Source organism: Microcebus murinus, chromosome 4 (genome assembly GCF_040939455.1).
Source record: "Microcebus murinus isolate Inina chromosome 4, M.murinus_Inina_mat1.0, whole genome shotgun sequence".
In the NCBI taxonomy this organism is placed as follows: domain Eukaryota; kingdom Metazoa; phylum Chordata; class Mammalia; order Primates; family Cheirogaleidae; genus Microcebus; species Microcebus murinus.
Window position 1 is genome coordinate 56,715,424 of NC_134107.1, and position 18,522 is coordinate 56,733,945.

General features: G+C 36.7%; 1 protein-coding gene across 1 annotated transcript; it reads left to right on the plus strand.

Annotated features, from left to right (window-relative positions):
* Positions 1-11,108: 11,108 nt before the first annotated feature.
* Positions 11,109-14,485, plus strand: LOC105883376 (olfactory receptor 51H1-like). Its single transcript, XM_012786440.3, has 2 exons — positions 11,109-11,148; positions 13,487-14,485. Exon 2 carries the CDS (start codon positions 13,538-13,540, stop codon positions 14,483-14,485), a length of 948 nt encoding a protein of 315 aa, XP_012641894.2. The 5' UTR covers positions 11,109-11,148; positions 13,487-13,537.
* Positions 14,486-18,522: the final 4,037 nt, after the last annotated feature.

The window sequence follows — 18,522 nt, forward strand, 5'->3', positions numbered from 1 at the left end:
GCCACTAGATAAAATTCAGAGCAGACACAAAAGACAGAATGAATGCTTGACAGTGAATGGAGACAGAAAAGAGTCATCCCAAACTTCTTGGGAATCAGTAGTTTAGTGCTGCATTGTCCAACATGGTAGAAACTAGACACATGTCCTATTTAAATTTAAACAAATTAAATTAAAATTTCACCTTAGTTGTACTAGATATATTTTAAGTGTTCAATAGCCACATTATGGCTAGTGGCTACTGTATTAGAATTATTGAGTACAAATGTAGAATATTTTTCTCACTGAAGAAAATTCTATTAAAACTTGAAAAGTCAGGGCTGCAGACTGCCATGTTAAAGGATAGCAACATCCTAGCTGACCTCTTGACAAATATTTGGTCCAGTTAGATATGAGGGTCTGTCACTTATATACTGTATAACCTCTGTCTCTCTTTATCTATATCTCTTTCTTTGTCTCTGTTTTGAAAATTTGAAAAGGAAAATAGCTTTAAAACTAAAGACCCTGGAGAGAGACCGGTTGAGTTTGAATCCTGGCTGTATGACCTTGAACAGGTTACTTAATAATCTCTGTGCTCACCCCTCACCTCTTTACAATGAAAATGAAAATAATAGTATCTACCATGGGGTTGTTAAGAGTATTCATTAGGAATATGGATAGGACACTTAGATAAGCATCAGGGAATAATAAACACCACTAATGTTTAGCTATATTCAATGTTCATCCATTATCCATAACTTTAGTAATGTTTGTTTAAGTATAAACATTATCTCTCAAAATATTTATGTTCTGAAATCTATTTATATGTTGTTAAATTTATGTACAAACCTATCCACATATTATGTTCATATTTCCATCAAATTCTGTATTGCTAATATCTCTCCATCCCTCAGCCAATTTATCCCAACACTAAAATCTATGTCTTGCAAGTGGTGGGTATTGCAAGGGTCAAGATGTTGGCTTCTGTAGATCTGTCTCAGTGACTTTGCACTTAACCATTACTGCTTACTGTAAAAAATTTAGAGGAAGTAAGTCCTGGATAAATCAGAAATTCAAGGATGGTACATGAGTAGGAGTCAAAGGTAGTAAAAACATCAATAATAACAAGAGAACAAAAAGGAAAATTTATTCAGAAGAACTAGCAACCACAAAAGAAACACTGTGCTGGCAATCTATGGAGCTTAATCCCAAAACCAGTGGCACTCTTCCAGGATTTAGAATGAAAAGGCCATTTGATTTGTCTCATGTGGGAGCCTAGGATTGAGCTCTCACTTGGGCAAGGAACGTATTTGTCATTGGACTTGATTTGGGACTTAGGAGCAACAATCTGCAAGGCTCTTGTTTCACTAATTAGCCTTTGGCAAAATAAGGTACTCCTCTTTCCACTTAATTCCCAGATCTACAGTTAGAAGAGTTATTTCTATTTTAATGAAAAAAGAGACAGAAATGAAAAAAAATGCTTCCTGAGCACTGTGGTCATTCTGGGCTCTTTATAAATATGTAGAAAGCACAAGCAATAAACTTATATGATAAACAATGGAAAAATAATGGATAAAAATATTAAAATTATGTACTCCTTTAAGTACAAAAATATCTAATATTTATTGATTGCTTATTTTTGTTCCAGGCTTTCTTCTTAGCCTTTTACATATCCTATCTCATTTAACAATACAAAAAGCCTACGGGAAAGGGACTATTATTATTGCTGCTGCACGCAATAGGAAAACAAAGATGAGAGAAGTTAATTAATTTGACCCAAATCTCAAAACTAAAAGTTAAATCCAGGTACTCTGATCATTGTGCTTTGAAGTTCTGTTTTGTTGTAAAGAAGAGGATCAACTTTTAGGGGTAATTTTTCCCATTAAATTCAAATTCCAGACAAAACAGTGGACTGAGCTCAGCCAGGACTTCCCTAACTCCCACCCCTCAATTCTGACCTTTATATTTTTCTATGAACTGTCCATACTGCAGTCCCTTCCATTCTGTGACAGTACCCTCAAAGAAGCACTTCAGATTTCTCTCCAACTCACCCAAAGCCTGGTCTGGGAAACTCGTGTTTTTTCTAATGCTCACAGTCACAGTAGCACAGAGACTTAAAAGCAGTAAAGTTAGGGCAGATCCCAGTTTCCTTTGGAGTGATCCTATGGAAACATGAGAGGCTGACTTCCTGGAGATGCCTCTCGGGCCAAAGTCCAGACAGACTCCAGCTTCTGAGCAAGTCTTCTTTGTCGTGGTCTCAGAGGACCTGGTTTTCCCCAGTGCAAGCCTGTGACAGTAACCCATGCAAACAGAACTAATCTTGGGTCCTATATGCATGCTGCATCACTAGTTATATCAACATACAATTATACTCTATGGCTTAATGTTTAAAATTCTCTCTTTAAAAAAGTTAAAAGAATAGTTTGCCTTTGTTTCATGTGTCTTTTAGTTATTGCTCATGCTTTTAATTCTTTTTCACAGCAAAGACTTTCAACATTGTATTCCAGATGTCGTCAGTGGCTTGCTTATTGTAAACTCAGAGACCATTCTTCAACTTACTCTCCTTTTCAGCAGGATTCAATACAGTGCAAAATTATAACGTAGAATTACTTTCTTTTCTTGGTTTCTGCAAAACTGTTTGTTTGATATTTCCTCCTACTTCAATTTCCACTTCTCAATATCCGGTGTTGATTTATCTTCTCACTAGATCACAAAATGTTGGTGAATCTTTTATTTGGTCTTTTCCCCTATACTTTAATTTAACTCCACTCTCTCAATGAGTAATATTTTAAGTATTACTATAAAAAAAGCTTTTAATAAACCTTTAAATATCATTTATATGCTTATTACCTGTAAGTATATATTTTCAGGCCAGAATTCTGCTTAAATCTCCCTATCAGCTTCTTATTTGGTAACTCCACTTGGATATCAAATATATTTATCAGGTTTCGGTCAGGTGGGAGGGGGAGAAGGGGATGGGTATATAACACAATGAGTGAGATGTGCAACGTTTGGAGGATGGACACACTTGAGGCTCTTACTCGAGGGTGGGGAGCATGGGCAATATACGTAAGCTTAGCACTTGTACCCCCATAATAGGATAAAATAAAATAAAATCTCAAATTTAACATGGAAAATACTGTAAAACAAAAAAACCTGTTTCTTCCTATGTGCTTATATATAATTTCAATAAATCACAATAGATACCACAATCCTCCTAGGTGCCCAAACCAAAATTCAGGTCTTGCCCTCTTTCTCAAAATCTAACCCATCACCATTGTACCATTCATTGTAACATTTTAATTCCTGTATTAATACTTCATTAGCTATATTTTGAGTTATTTTCTTAATAATTATCCTAAAATATATAAAATGCATCTTTAACTTCTTACTTTACACTTCCCAGTAAAATATTACAAATTTTCTACCGCATACATCCATTTTCTCCAATCCTTTATGAAATCATTTTATACCTATTGTGTTACACATCATAAACCAAATAATTCATTGTTTACTTAAACAACTTGTGTTTTTAAATAAACTAAAAACATAATATTATTTACATAAGTGATCTTTTTTATTACCTATACATTTGTCATTTTCAATGCTGTTTATTTCTTCTTTGGATTCAAGATAATGCCTGGTGTCATTTCCATTCACCAAGAGTACAGTCTTTCACTGTTTCTTGTGAGGTAGATTTTCTAGCAATAAAATCTTTAGATTTATATTTATTAGGAAATTTATTTATTTTAAATTTAGTTTTTTTAATTTTTAATTATAATGGGTACATAATTGTATATCATTATAGGGCACATGTTATGTTTTGATATAAGCATACAATATGAATTAATCAAATCAGGGTAATTGGGGTATCCATCACCTCAGGTATTTATTATTTCTTCATATTAGGAACAATTCTATTCTTCTCTTTTAGTTCTTTTAAAGCATACTGTAACCTATTGTTGATTATAGTCAGTTTCTTATGCAATCAAATATTGTTCATTCAGGTCTTTAAATATGAAACGTACTATTTTGAATCAAACGTTCATTTGTCATATCTCATATAAAAGGCAGTACAATTAATCAAAGTATGCATCTAAACTATCAAATTTGCCATATTAATGTTAGTTTGTTTTTGCCAGCAGTGAAGAAGCCTGCAGAGCTAATAGCAATGAAAGCACTGTAGGAGTTTTCCATAGCTTGTTGAAAATTGAGTATTTGTCCTTGCAAGAAGTGGTCCCAAGACTGGAAAAAGTGGTAGTCAGTTGGTGCAAGGTCTGGTGAATATGATGGATGACAGAGTGTTTCCAAATCCAGCCTCTGTACTTTGAGCATTGTGGTTTGTGCGACACGTGGTGAAGTGATGTCTTGCAAGAGGATTGGCCTGTCACTATTGACCAATCTTTGCTCCTTAACCATAAGCATCCTAGTCATTTCATCCAATTGGATGAAGTAGACACCCCCTGTAATCAACTGATCATGTTTCATGAAGCTGTAGTGGATAATACTAGTACTGGACCACCAAACAGACACCATTAGCTTTTTTTCATAAATATTCAGTTTGGGATTGTGTTTTGGTACTTCATCTTTATCCAACCATTGGGCCAAACACTTGTGATTGTCAAAAAGAATCTATTTTTTAAAAGTGGGCAAAAGACATGAACAGAAGCTTTTCAAAAGAAGATAGACCAATAGCCAATAAACATATGAAAAAATGCTCTCTAATCATCAGGAAAATGCAAATCAAAACCACAAGGAGATATCACCTAGCTCCAGTTAGGATGGCTTTTATCCAGAAGTTCCAAAACAGTAGATGCTGGCATGGATGTTAAAGAAAGGAACACTTACACACTGTTCGTGGGACTGAAAACGAGTTCAACCACTATGGAAGTAGTATGGAAATTCCTCAAAGAAATAAAGTTTACCTACAATTTGATCCAGCAATCCCACTACTGGGTATTTACCCAAAGGAAAAAAAGACATTTTATTAAAAAAACACTTGCACTGTAATGTATATAGCAACATAATTCACTAATGCAAAGATGTAGAAACAACTCAAGTGAACATTAATATATGAGTGGATTAATAAATCGTGGTATATGTATACCATGAAGTATTACTCAGCCATTAAAAAAAGTGGAACTAATACCTTTGTAACAACATGGATGGATCCTTTTAAGTGAAGTATCACAAGAATGGAAAAACAAACACCACATATACTCACTGCTAAATGGGAACTAATTGTTCAACACCTATGAGTACATATGGTAGTAAAATTCAGTGGAAATCAAACAGGTGGGAGGGGGAGGAGGGGGGGGAGAAATTCATACCTAATGGTACAATGCATACTTTCTGGGAGATGGATGCACTTTTAACATTGACTCAAACTGTACAAAAGCAATTCAAGTAACTAAAATGTTTGTACCTCCATCATATTCTGGAAAAAAATTAAAAAGAATCCATTTGTCATCACATATAAGAATACGGTATAGAAATGGTTCACCTTTATGTCATGACAGCAAAGAAAGGCAAGCTTTGGGACTATTTCTCTTCTGATACTCATTTAATTCGTGCAGTACCCATCTACCCAGCTTCTTTGCCTTGCTGATTTGTTTCAAATGCTCCAATATTGATGGAATATTAATGTCAAACCTTGCTGCTAATTCATGTATATTGCTCCATGATTGGTCACTGGTGCCTTATGTAGTTTGTTTGGTGAGGTCATGTTTTCTTGGATGTTTTTGATGCTTGTGGATGTTCATCAATATCTGGACATTGAAAAGTTAGGTGTTTATTTTAATCTTTGCATTCTGGGCTTGTTTGAACTCATGCTTTAGAAGGCTTTCCAGATACTCAAATGGAATTCAATGTTGTGGTCTAAGTCTCTGGTTACTGCAGCTCCATCAGCTCTGGGCATGCACCAATGCCAGTAATGCTGTGACTCTTACAGACTCCTGGTGGTACTGCCTTGGTGAGATTGGGTAAGACACAAGAAAATTCTCTGGATTATCAGACAACAACTCTCACTCTCTTCCCTCACTCTCTGTGTTGGACTGCTGGAGTTGGGAAGAAGTGATTAGGGCACTTCTTAGTGGCCACCACTGCCAGGTCACACCAGAAGCCAACACAGTCTCACCAAAAGTCCATGGTAACTTGCCTGGCTACCTCTGATGTTTATTCAAAGCCCAAGAGCTCTTTAGTCAGCAGGTAGTGAACCCCACCAGTACTGGGTCCTTCCTTTGGGGGCAACATGTTTCTTTCTGGCTCATGGTAGGTCTAGAAATGCCTTCCAGAAACTAAGGCCTGGACTCAGGGGCTTCAGAAGTCTGGTTGGTGCTTTATTTTACCATGTCTGAGCTGATACCTGAGTTATAAAACAAAATCCTCTGAACATTATCCTTTCCCTTCCCTGAGTGGAAGACAGCTTTTCCTGAGCCACACTGCCTGTACTTGGGAGAGGGGTGACTTGGTGTCACACTGGGTCATGTGAAACCCAAGTCTACTGGCTCTGAACCTGCACAGACACAGAAATTGCACAAGGACTGAAGCCCTTATAGCCCTATTGCCTTAGGAGTGTAGCCTAGGCCCCAGCTTGCTTTTTGTCAGCTGGTGGTAGGGGTAGTTGGAACTCAGATTTTGGCATGGAGGATTTTCCTCTGGCCAGGCTGATCTAAATACTCTCTCCATGGTCACTGGCAGAATTCTGCCCTGTGCTGTGTTCCCTCGTGCCAGAGTGACCCTGAGTTTAAATGCAAATTCCCATAATAACTTCACTCTCCTTCCCCCAGGCACACAGATGCTCTCTCTACTTGGCCTGCTGGGGTGGCACTGCCAGGGCACAGGGGAGGGGTTTCATAGGCAATGCAAGATCATCTTTTCTGCCCTCTTCAGTGCCTCTTTTCTTGATATAATGTTAAAGCCAGATAGTATGATCACTCACCTGATTTTTGATTGTCTGACGGTGCATGCTTGCATGGATAGTTCTTGAATTTGGGTTTTGTGCAGAGAGACAATCCCTGGAGGTTTCTACTCAGCCATCTTACTCTTCCCCTCTCCCTTTATTTATGAAGGAGAGTTTCACTGAATATAGAATTCTTATTTTCATATTTTTTTTCTTTCAGAACTTTGTATATGCTAACCCAATTCCATCCAGCCTCCATTTTTTTTTCCAGATGAAATACCAGGCATTGATTCAATCTATTTTACCCCATAAGTTGATGAGTCATTTTTCTTTTGCTGCTATCAGTCTTGGATTTTTGGCAGTTTTATGATGTGGTGTCTATGTGTTAACAGCTTCCTATTCTAATTTAGTTTTCTTGAACTTATTGAATCTGTAGACTAATTTTTGTTGCTAAATTTAGAATATTTGCAATATTATATATGCTCAAAAATTGATTCAGCCACTTTCATCTTTCCTCCGGAATCCCCATCATACAGATATTGGTACACTGATGTTGTCCCACAAATGCCTGACACTATTTATTTGTCTTCAATATTTTTCTATATATTATTTTCTTTTATTACTTTTTTATTTATCTATCTTCAAGTTCTTAGACTCTAATTTCTGCCATCTCAAGTCTGCTATTGAGTCTAACTCATGATTATTTTTTAATTTTAGTACACTGTAATTTTCAACTCAAATTTCCATTTTGCTCCTTTTTATACTCCCATATTGTCTATGGAGATTACCTATTTGTTCAATCACCATCATCATATTTCCTTTTGTTATTTAAATATAAGTTTTAAAATAATCTGCACACATTTAAAATATATTATTTGAATTATTTGTCCACTAAAATCAACTCATGGGCCATTTCATAGTCAAATTCTATTAATTGCTATTTTTCTTGATTATCATCAATGCTTTCCTATTTCTATAAAAGTCTCACAGATTTTTTGTTGAAAACTGGGTACCTTATATACAATAGCATAGAAACCTTAGGTTCTTAATTGCTTTTAAGATAGTTCTTGTGTTTTTGTTATTATTTTCTTTTGTTTGTTTATTTTTAGTAATATGTCTGAATTTAAACTGTGAAATCTTTCCCACTAAGTACTGATGTGTACTCTCAGATTATTTTTATTTTTATTCCAATTTTTAGCCTGGCTTCCTAGGCATTGCTTATGAGTCTCCACATCTTGATGGTGTGCCAATAATTTGGGCCAAAATTGTTACCAAGAACCTTAAGTCAGAAACACTGGGCCACTGAATCTGTGAGTTGTGTGGGAATACGTTTCATATTCAACCAGTTCTCATGTCCCTCTCTGCTTTCACTTTCCAGCAGGCTCTTTGGAGTTTCCCCCACATGTTAAAATAGCTTCTCAGAAAACAAGGGATGCACGAAAAGCTTTTTGTCCCTTTCATAACTGTACTCTCCAGGTTCTCCCTGTTAAATTTTTCAGTGATGCCCTATTTGCAAACTCAGGCCACACTGCTGGTTTGTCAGCCAGCCCAAACCTGGTAAAATTACTTTTTTGATTTTATTATTCTTATTATTGACAGTGGTGGAAGAGTAGCATTATTGCAAGAAGCTGTATAAGTTTTTCAATATGTTGCCTGTCTTGGATTAATTTCCAGAGTATTAGATTTTTTTAAAAATAATTTATCCAGTTTTACATATATATTTTTTTACATTGGATTCACCAATATATTCCTCTGAAGAAGGCAGAAAATCTTCTTTGTCTACTGCTATACACATATATGTATATATATACATATATACATACATACTCACACATGTGCTCACACACATGCACATACACACATGCACTTTAGAATATTTATATTAGAAAACAAAGAAATGCAACAAACACTGGCAGGACACTTTTTTTTTCCTGATGAAAAACCTGACAGGATGTTTGATGCTGGTGGAAATAATCATGTACAGGATAAAAACTGTATGATGAGAAAGAGTTAGACAAAGAATTGCTAAAGTTATGTTCCTGAGTGGACAACAGGGGATAGAATCTGATGGAAAGACTAGAGAATTGGATTTTAGAAAGGACTATGAATATTTCATCTAATCTTTATAATATAAGGTAACAGAAAAGTCAGTGTATATTTGACACTGTTAGTAGGGGAATAAATGTAGTGTGGGGTGCTGGATGTTGTTTTCTGATTGTCTTAATTTTCTTAATGATGGAAGAAGCAAAGTCATCAATAAAGAGCAAGTATTTGGGTAAGAGGATGGGTGTTTGAGGAGAAAGGATTGGTAAGAAATTATTATCTAAGGGAGGAGAAAAGTTATAAAATATGATTGTCTGAAAGCATTGAAGGAATACATGATGACTTTGGTAATAAAGTCATAAATTTATTAATAAATAAATACATTTAAAGTAGCAGTAGTCAATGTGGTTGTGTGATTTCCCCTAGACATATTGGGCTGTAAGAATGCTGATGGGGAAGGAAAGGAATAGTTGCACTTATACAGGAGAAGTTGCTTAATAATGGACAACAAGGAAATGCTGAATGAATGGCAGGTTAAATAACTGTCCCTAAGATCAAAGAGTTGAAAAATTAAAGCCATGATTTCAAAGAAGATGTATCAGACTTAACAGACTACTCTTTGTACTGACTTTGCCATCTTAGATATGGAGAAGCACACCTTTGGAAGACAATAGAAAACTCTGACTGTTAGAATAATCTGGAGTCTTTCTGGAGGAGGTTATGCTAGAGGTGACATCGGATTCTGTACAAAGGGATTAGGCAAGTCTAGATGTCCTCAGGGGAGTCCATACCACCAGCTAAGCACTCATAAAATTTGCATCAAGCACTTTGTATGTATTTAGTTCTGTCCCCACTAAGCACTCTCAAAAGATCGAAACTCCTTGAAATTAAAGATCTGGTCATTTAAGTTTTGCCCTTAGTGAATAGCATTGCTTAAAGATAGTTTAAAAAATTAAAACCTAATCTATAGAAATATATATAGTATGTAGTGTATCTTAGAAATATGTATAATATAGTAAAATTATATGTAGTATGTATTGTATATAATACAGACCATATAATATATAAAATATATTATAACATCTATCAGACATAGAATTTTATATTAATATATATTATATAATATATAATAATTAATCCTATAAATATACAGGAAAATCATAGGTTTCTAGACATATTCATAATCTCTTATTTAAAAATATATAGATGCACTTATATTTAGGCACTAGTCCTTAATGCTTATGGTGTACGTTGTCTCCTTCAGGTTGTAATACACACTGGGAAAGAAATGGGTTTAGTAATTTAAAATAAATAGATAAACTTCTGCCATACACTCTCAATCACAACTGACCTAAAGTATCCCCAAAATAATGTTTTATATCTGACTTCTGTTTTCTGCTGTAATAATGTGAATATGACTGTGAAGGAAAATAAATGAGATCAAAGGGGCATAAAGATGTGATAGAAAGGGTCTGTGGACATTTGAAGAACTGACCCCAAAAAGGCACAGTCTGAAGTAATCAGCTGGCTGTATAATTTTCAGAATTATCTCAATGATAAAAAAAATCATTATAAAAAATGCCTTAAAACAAATGAAAGAGATTGTATGTAATATATTGGAAAGACAACCTAGGAAACCAAAGAAGTCCAGTAAATTCACAGAACTTTGCCTCTGTGTTCCTGAAGGACAGAGTCCAGGCAATCATTCTCTCTATCCAAAAACAACAGTAGACTCCAGCCCTATTGCGAGGCCAATTACGACACTATTCCATCATTGAGAGTGAGACTGGCTTTGGAGTCAGAAGCCCTGGACCAAAATTCAGCTAGAATCTTAAAAGTCAGTGCTTTAGCATGAGGCAAATCAGTGTGTGTGCATGTATGTGTGCATATGCATGTGTGTGTGTTCACAACTAGCTGAGAGGATGCAAATAAAAGCAAACTGAGGAAAATTTTGAGATAAGTGTTGGCTGAAGAAAGGGCAGTCTGACAAATAAAGGAAGAGTTGGAGTTCGTAGAGAAATGGAGATGAAATAGGCAATAGCCCAGGTGGCACTGCATAACACCCCACAAGGGATTATTTACAGAGAAGTTGTGAAATGCTCACAGAATCATAATGGCCACAGACACCACAAGAGGTTTGGGTTGTCTTCATAAGTGCTCTGCACGCTAGTTCCAAGGAAGGGAAGGAGCCCAATTGATTCTGAACTGGAGCACAGAGGTTGATACTGGTAACAAATTAACCTTAAAATGTTTTGTATGCCTTCTACATAAAAGCAAGCACTGTATTGAATTATTTATGTAAAATTTTTCATTAAATCCTTGCAGAAATTCTAGTTAAGGATATGATAAATACAGATAATAGTCTACACAGTGTCATGCAGTATTGGAAAACAAAGATGAAAAGAAAAAGTAAAATGCAGGTGTTATTTTTAGGAATAAAAGAAGGTATATACTGTGAGGGAAGACATAGTGCATAGATAAATATAAAATAAAGATGAGATGGAAGAATACACAGAGATTTCCTTTAAAGATAGAGAAGGAGGGAGCTAAAAAATTAAGGGAGATGAAAAGAAGAAAGATGGTAGAGATAAGAATGAGGGTGAAAACGGGAAAATAAGGTAAAACACATTCAGATAAAGAAAAGCAGAGTCAAAACCAGCATCACAGAAGGGGAAAACAAGAATCAACTATTTTCATAGAAGAACAGTGTTTCAGGAGGCTGTCGGGATCTAGACAAAGGATATTAAAGATTTTCCAAGAAAACCTCCAGTAGGGATAAGCCAAATGATTCTTCCCAAGTGAAAGCCACCAGAATTTTTGGGATGAGGGATCAGCAGACCCAAGCAAGTGAAGGGCTTTCACATAACATGAACGTATATTTTTTGAAGAGGCTGAGATTCTGTTAGGAAGACACAACACAACATTTATAAGTGACTATACTCCCTTTCAAAGAATCTTCTGTGTCTAAGAAATTAGAATCTGCAAAATAACTTCTTTCTATTCATGTTTCCCAAACAGAAAATCCTCATCCTACAGCAGAGAAACAGGAAACAAAATGAGCAAGGAAACCCGCCTGGTCATGTGTGCCTAATCCTATCCCAAGCTCAGAGTTCCCCGACCAGCTCTCGAGATATCTTTTTCCTTTTTCACAAATACCTCGGTGAAAACAAATATGGCCATACTATCTCTCACAGACTCCCTATTGAAGTTTTTGTTTGTGGCCTCATAGAAAAATAGAAAAGGGTTTGAGAGCATGCAAGATTGCTTGAAAGAAGGCTGGCATTCAATCTCCATATTCACTCATTCATTGTTTTATTTCTTCATTCAACTGGTATGGAAAAGTTAAGATATGCTTTGCATGTGCTCAAGGAGGTGATGAACAAGAAAGAGGGACTTTACAGGGAGTGATGAAATGCACAAAGAATCGGGAAGAACACATGTAGAAATTTTATATCAGGAAATATTTCAGTGAGATCCAGGAATTTAAAGACTACAAATTTGGCTGGATTAAATAGACCAAAGGTAAGAGTAAATGGCATGACTTGGTACTGAAGAGGGAGGGGCTGGATCTTGCTGTCCTTTGCAGGCAAAGAATTTTGAACTGTGTTTTAAGTACAATGGGATCCCTTAAAGTCATTTTGCTCCTGATGAATAAATTGATTTGCTAATTTTTGGAAAAAAGTCTATTCTGACTGCACAATGAAGAATGTATTGGAATGGGGCACTAGTTGATGCACTAAGATCAGTTAGAAAGCTGGGAAGAAATAGGATACATGATTTATTGGCTCAAGGAAGAGGAAGAAAGGAGATAATTTTTTTCGTGTTTTAGAGATAGGTTTGGAAATTGGTCAAGTGTTGATTTGATGAAGGAAATGTTTTTAAATATGGCTCCAAAATTTCTGGTGTGTTAGGAGACCAACAAAAAGTTTCATCTGTGGCTCTTCTCTTGAGGCAATAACCTTTATTCTCTGCTCCTTGTTAAAGTGAGGTTATGGAAAATTATAAATTATTGAAATTTGTGAAGATTAACTGATAATATGAGCAATTGTCCACTAATGTGTCTATTTTGCACATGCAGTTCATTACAGATACAGTGGAATAGATACCTAGGCAGGTGATTGATATAGACCTATATTTACACACACTGACACACACGCATGGATATGTATGGATGTGGGTTTGTGATGGCCATGGGACTGCGTGTGGGTGTGTGGGTGTGGTGATGGTAGTGTGAATTTGGTGTTTTGTTTTTTAATGTATTTAGCAAAATACTCTATGTTGTTAAGTCTTTGTTTATGGCTGCTTCTTTTCTGCCAAACTTGGAGAGCTATAAAAAGAAGAGTCTAATTCTCTACTATCTAAACAATTACTATTTAGTCTTATCCCCATTTTTGCAGATAAAAAAATTAAATCAAAGAGAAGGGAGGTCATCACATGTGACTTTCTAGGAGCAAAAGAAAAAAACATTCAGATGCTAGTTTTTAATATTACTCTTCCCTCTGTCATTCTATTTATAGATCCCTAAAGCCATTTTCCTGTTTATATCAGAATATATTTTCAATTTAGGAGCTGTGAGCTAAGTGGGAGAAGCCAGCCTCACCCGATGGTGAGAACACCATGATGAACTCGAATTCATCGTATGTCAGCCACCACAGTTTCATTCTGACAGGTATTCCAGAGATGCCAGATAAGAACCCATGGATGGCTTTTCCTCTGGGATTTCTTTATGCACTAACACTCCTGGGAAATGGTACCATCCTAGCTGTCATCAAGGTGGATCAGAGTCTCCATGAGCCTATGTACTACTTCCTCTCTATCTTGGCCATCACTGACATTAGTCTCTCCATGTCCACCTTGCCCTCCATGCTCAGCATCTTCTGGTTCAATGCCCCTGAGATTTCCTTTGATGCATGCATCACACAGATGTTCTTCATCCATGTATTTGGAATAGCAGAATCAGGAGTCCTAGTGTCCATGGCCTTTGACAGATTTGTGGCCATCCGAGACCCACTACACTATGCTTCCATCCTCACCCATGGCGTTATTGGAAAGATTGGACTAGCTGCTCTCACCCGGGCAATCTGTGTGGTCTTCCCTGTGCCCTTCCTTATAAAGCGGCTCCCCTTCTGCCATTCCAATGTCTTGTCTCATTCATACTGTCTTCACCAAGACATAATGAGGCTAGCCTGTGCCAGCACTCGTGTCAATAGCCTGTATGGTCTCATCGTAGTCATCCTCACACTGGGGCTCGATGCCCTTATCATTCTCTTGTCTTATGTACTCATCCTGAAGACTGTGCTGGGCATTGCCTCCAATGCTGAAAAACTCAAAGCCCTCAACACCTGCCTCTCTCATGTTTGTGCTATTCTCCTCTTCTATATCCCCTTTATTGGTGCCTCCATGATCCACAGATTCGGGAAGCATTTACCACCAGTAGTGCACACACTCATGGCCAATATCTACCTGCTACTCCCGCCTGTGCTAAACCCCATTGTCTATAGTGTGAAGACCAAACAGATAAGAAGACGGATAATCCACATTTTCCAGAGAAAGAGCAGGGCCTAGTGGAATGGAATCACATGTAAGATGCAGAATAAGCAGCCACTGAAAGAATTTATATTAATATTTCAATTTTCAACAGTTATGGCACAAACTTTACACATCTGCAAAAATGTAATGGTGGACAAGGCTTGTGGGTGAAGATAAAAAAACAGGTTATTCTTGTTCTGTATATACTTTATTTTGGAATGTATGCATTTTGGTGTCTGGTAAACAATATCTAACCTAATTAAGTAATAGCATATGCTTCTTTGAAACTGGAGATGAGCATCAGTGAGAAAAATATTATCACCTGTTTGTCCAGATAATACTTATGAGTGTTTACTCTTATAATATTAAGTAATATTTTCCTTAGTTATTAATTAAATACTAATTACAATATGAAGGATACCAGAAGCCCTTTAGTACTGCCTGCCAAGGACAAGCTATCTGAATATATGTTTTTCCTTCAAATAAAGGAAAAAAACTGTTATAGAACCAAAAGTATTTACCTTATGTTTAGGTATTCATTGGGTGAATTAAGTCTACTCTGAAATTAAAGCAGGCACAGCTGTGGTTCCTTGAGTCATACCTTTTCTTTTAAGTGGTACCACTTCTTTACAGATCCATCATACTTCTAATTTTCTGCCACATACTTAGTATACTAATGAGTACTTTGCCTTTGTACTTTTGACCCATCACAAGTGACATCAATTTTCATATGTACTACAGGATCCAGTAGAACTTTACTGAATAAAATTACTCTTGGGCTTGTATGAGGCAAGTGAAAATTCTCAGCAAAGGGCAGAGGTTTAAAAACATAGTGTACATAGGTGGTGGCAATGTGCTTTTGCATTGAGGATAATATCTGCTTTAAGAATTGTGATAATCATTATATAACCAAGTTGCTAGGGTGAATAGTTATTCATTCAATAAATATACATTGAACACAGATGAAATGCCAGTCATGATGCTAGACTGTGGGAATATAGAAAAAATTGCAGCAATTTTCTGATCAATCTTTGAAATATTTCTCTGTAAAGAAACATGCATACAGACAACAATGTAAGCAGATATTACAACATTGTATTAATAATACACTTATTATTAATATACTTATTAATAATATCACTTATTTTGTTAATACCAACTAAAAATGCTATCAATTTACTGATATAGGTCGTATCAGTAAATTCTCTCAACAACCCTTTTTTCTTTTTTCTTTTTTTTTTTTTTTTTTGAGACGGAGTCTGGCTCTGTCACCCTGAGTAAAGTACAGTGGTGTCATCATAGCTCACTGGAACAATGCAACCTCAAACTCCTGGGCTCAAGTGATCCTATGCCATTTAGACGAAATAAAATTAGCTATAAAAAAACGTTTTGTTTGTAATTAAAGCCATCATCACAGTTGGTTCAGAGTCTGTGTTACCACATATGTCAGACTTCTCTACTCCTGAGCAACACTTCCTCTCCCCTCAACAGACCTTCCCCCCAAAGTCCTGCCCACGTGCCACAGTGGCTGTGCGCTGTTACTGCTCTGTTTCTGAAGGTGAGAAAACTGCCCTTGCACATCTGGTCCAGAATATCCACGGAGCCCTTTCTACACAGTCAGGAAGCCAATTAAAATGGGGAAAGCTGGTGAGAGGTATCCTGTCCCTATCTGCTTCCTCTAGACCTCAATCCTCTTTTCAAACCATTAGGTTTCAGTGGAGCTGGCACAAGAAGAAGCAGAAATTGGCACAAGTAAAATTTACTTTTTAATCTCTCCCTGAGGTGCAGTTTTATACAACTTTAGGGGCATCTTTACTTTGGATTACACTGTAAATTTCTCCTTGAAATTAGGTAAAACACAGCTCTTAATTATAAGTTTCTCTAAGACTTCTAGCTGATTTCTTAGAAAAAATCAATTCACACATGGGAGCTCTGGTTTTTGTTGATTTGTTTGCTTGTTGTGTTTCTTCTTTCTGCCTCTTTTCTTCTTTCTGGCTCAGAAATAAACCCAAAGTCATTATGTATATTCTTCTGTTTCTGTTTCCTCATCTACATAATATAATTGGATGATCACATCTACTTACATACACCAAAATGCAATGTTGCAAAGACCAAGAAATATTAGGACTGGCATCCGAAGGACTTCTCAAAACTAGAGGATTCCAAATCTTTCCCATGATGGTCCAAACTTAAGACAGACACATTGAGAACTAGAAACCACAGACTGAGAGTCCGGCTTTGTCTGGTGTGGGGGTGGGTGAAGGGAAGGACACGGCTCTGCAAAGTCAGGCATTGCCTCCCCTAGGCCTTTCTTTCCTCGGAAGCCTTGGCCTCATAAGACAGAGCAGGATTAGCCAGTGACTTCAGGGTTAGGAGACTGAGAGTGAACATTAAAATGTGCCACATTAGAGTGGGGAAACAGAACCTCACATACCTGCAGCCATCAGCCTCATCATCTTCTAGGGGAGGTCTGAACCATGGACCTATGCACATAGCACAAATGCCCACAATAGTCAACAATGGAGTATTGAAAGTATGCATTTTAGTTCCTAATTGGCATGACTGTGAGCTCCACTGGTTTCCACTGATGCCTGCTCTGTGTTAGTATTTCTGAGATCTTAGGTAACCAAAGGACCATTGCTCCTTGTGAAGGGGAAAGCATGGGTGCAGACATAGACCTGGACATTGGGGTGCAGAGGACGGAGTGTGCATATTGACAGCAGAATGGAGCAGGTGCTGTGGGAGCACAGAGCCAGGTTTTAAGAAGCGCTGTGGACTTTTATCTCTTTCTCCCAGGCATTAAGCAGTGCACTGGGTACACATTAATTCGTCAGTAAATGCTGCTGTTTTGAGTATTAAATATCAGCATACTAATGACACCATGTTTGGCTCTGTGCAGAGTAGACAATACTGAAGAAGAAGTTCCCTCTTGAAAGTACTCTGGAAATGAGTCCTGAGATCACAGCTTAACTCTGATTAACATTTAATAATCACAAGAAGCTGACCTGGCAAAGGGCTGCCTTTGCTGTTTCTTTCTGCTGTCTCTGTCTGCCTGCAATCTGTGTGATTATAAGTTTGAGTTGCTTAAGGGAAGAGAAACCCTATGATGACTCTGCCCATGTACAAATGGGAAATCAAGTCCCTCACTCAACGTGCTCACTGCATAGCTTCTGTAAATGACTGTGGACGCATTCGAATTTAATCACATATTTGATTTCATGGACACAAGGATTCAACAAGAAATGATGAGAATCACCTGTTTTCATTAATACAGAATACTTAAGGTTACTTACAATCATGACAGAGCTGCACAGTTTAAATAATTCATTTCTATACTGGGGCTGGAATTATAGACATTCGGTATTTTGGTTTTGGGTGAAAATCATGTAAATTAGATGCTCTGCCTGTCAATTTCTATTGTTCACTATTCTATGAATATCCTCCATCCTCTTGCAAAATGCTGGGTAAAGAGTAATTACATAATACATTGCTTAAATAGAAGTGTAAAATGTTACAAATATTTTAATTTTTATAAAAAGAAGTGAGAGACAATTTGCTATTTGTACAACACATTTATTTTATTTCATGACATCCTTCAGAATTTTAATTTTTTTTTCCTGCGGCCACAGTGTTTTATTACAAAAATAGAATAAAACCCTTGAGTGTAATTTAATGGTAAACATAAATAGAAAAACAAAATTTATTGACTTCTATTCATTTAATCCATAATTTTAGAATTAAATTGTCAATATTAACTGTAACAATAAGAACATCAACAAGTCAGATTTTATATATACTTCACGTGGCCTCAGGGTCAAAACTAGAATGAGTTAAATACAACTCTCATGGCAGTTAATGTGTTAAATTCTCTGAGCCAACTGGATGTGGTGGCTCACACCTGCAATCCCAGCACCCTGGGAGGCCAAGGTGTGGGGGGGGATTGCTCGAGGCCAAGAGTTCTAGACCAGCCCGGACAACATAGGAAGACCCCATGTTTACAATAAAAACAATTAGCCAGGTGCAGATCTTTTTGTCTTTTGGTTATAGGCATTTATGGAGATAAACTTTCCTCT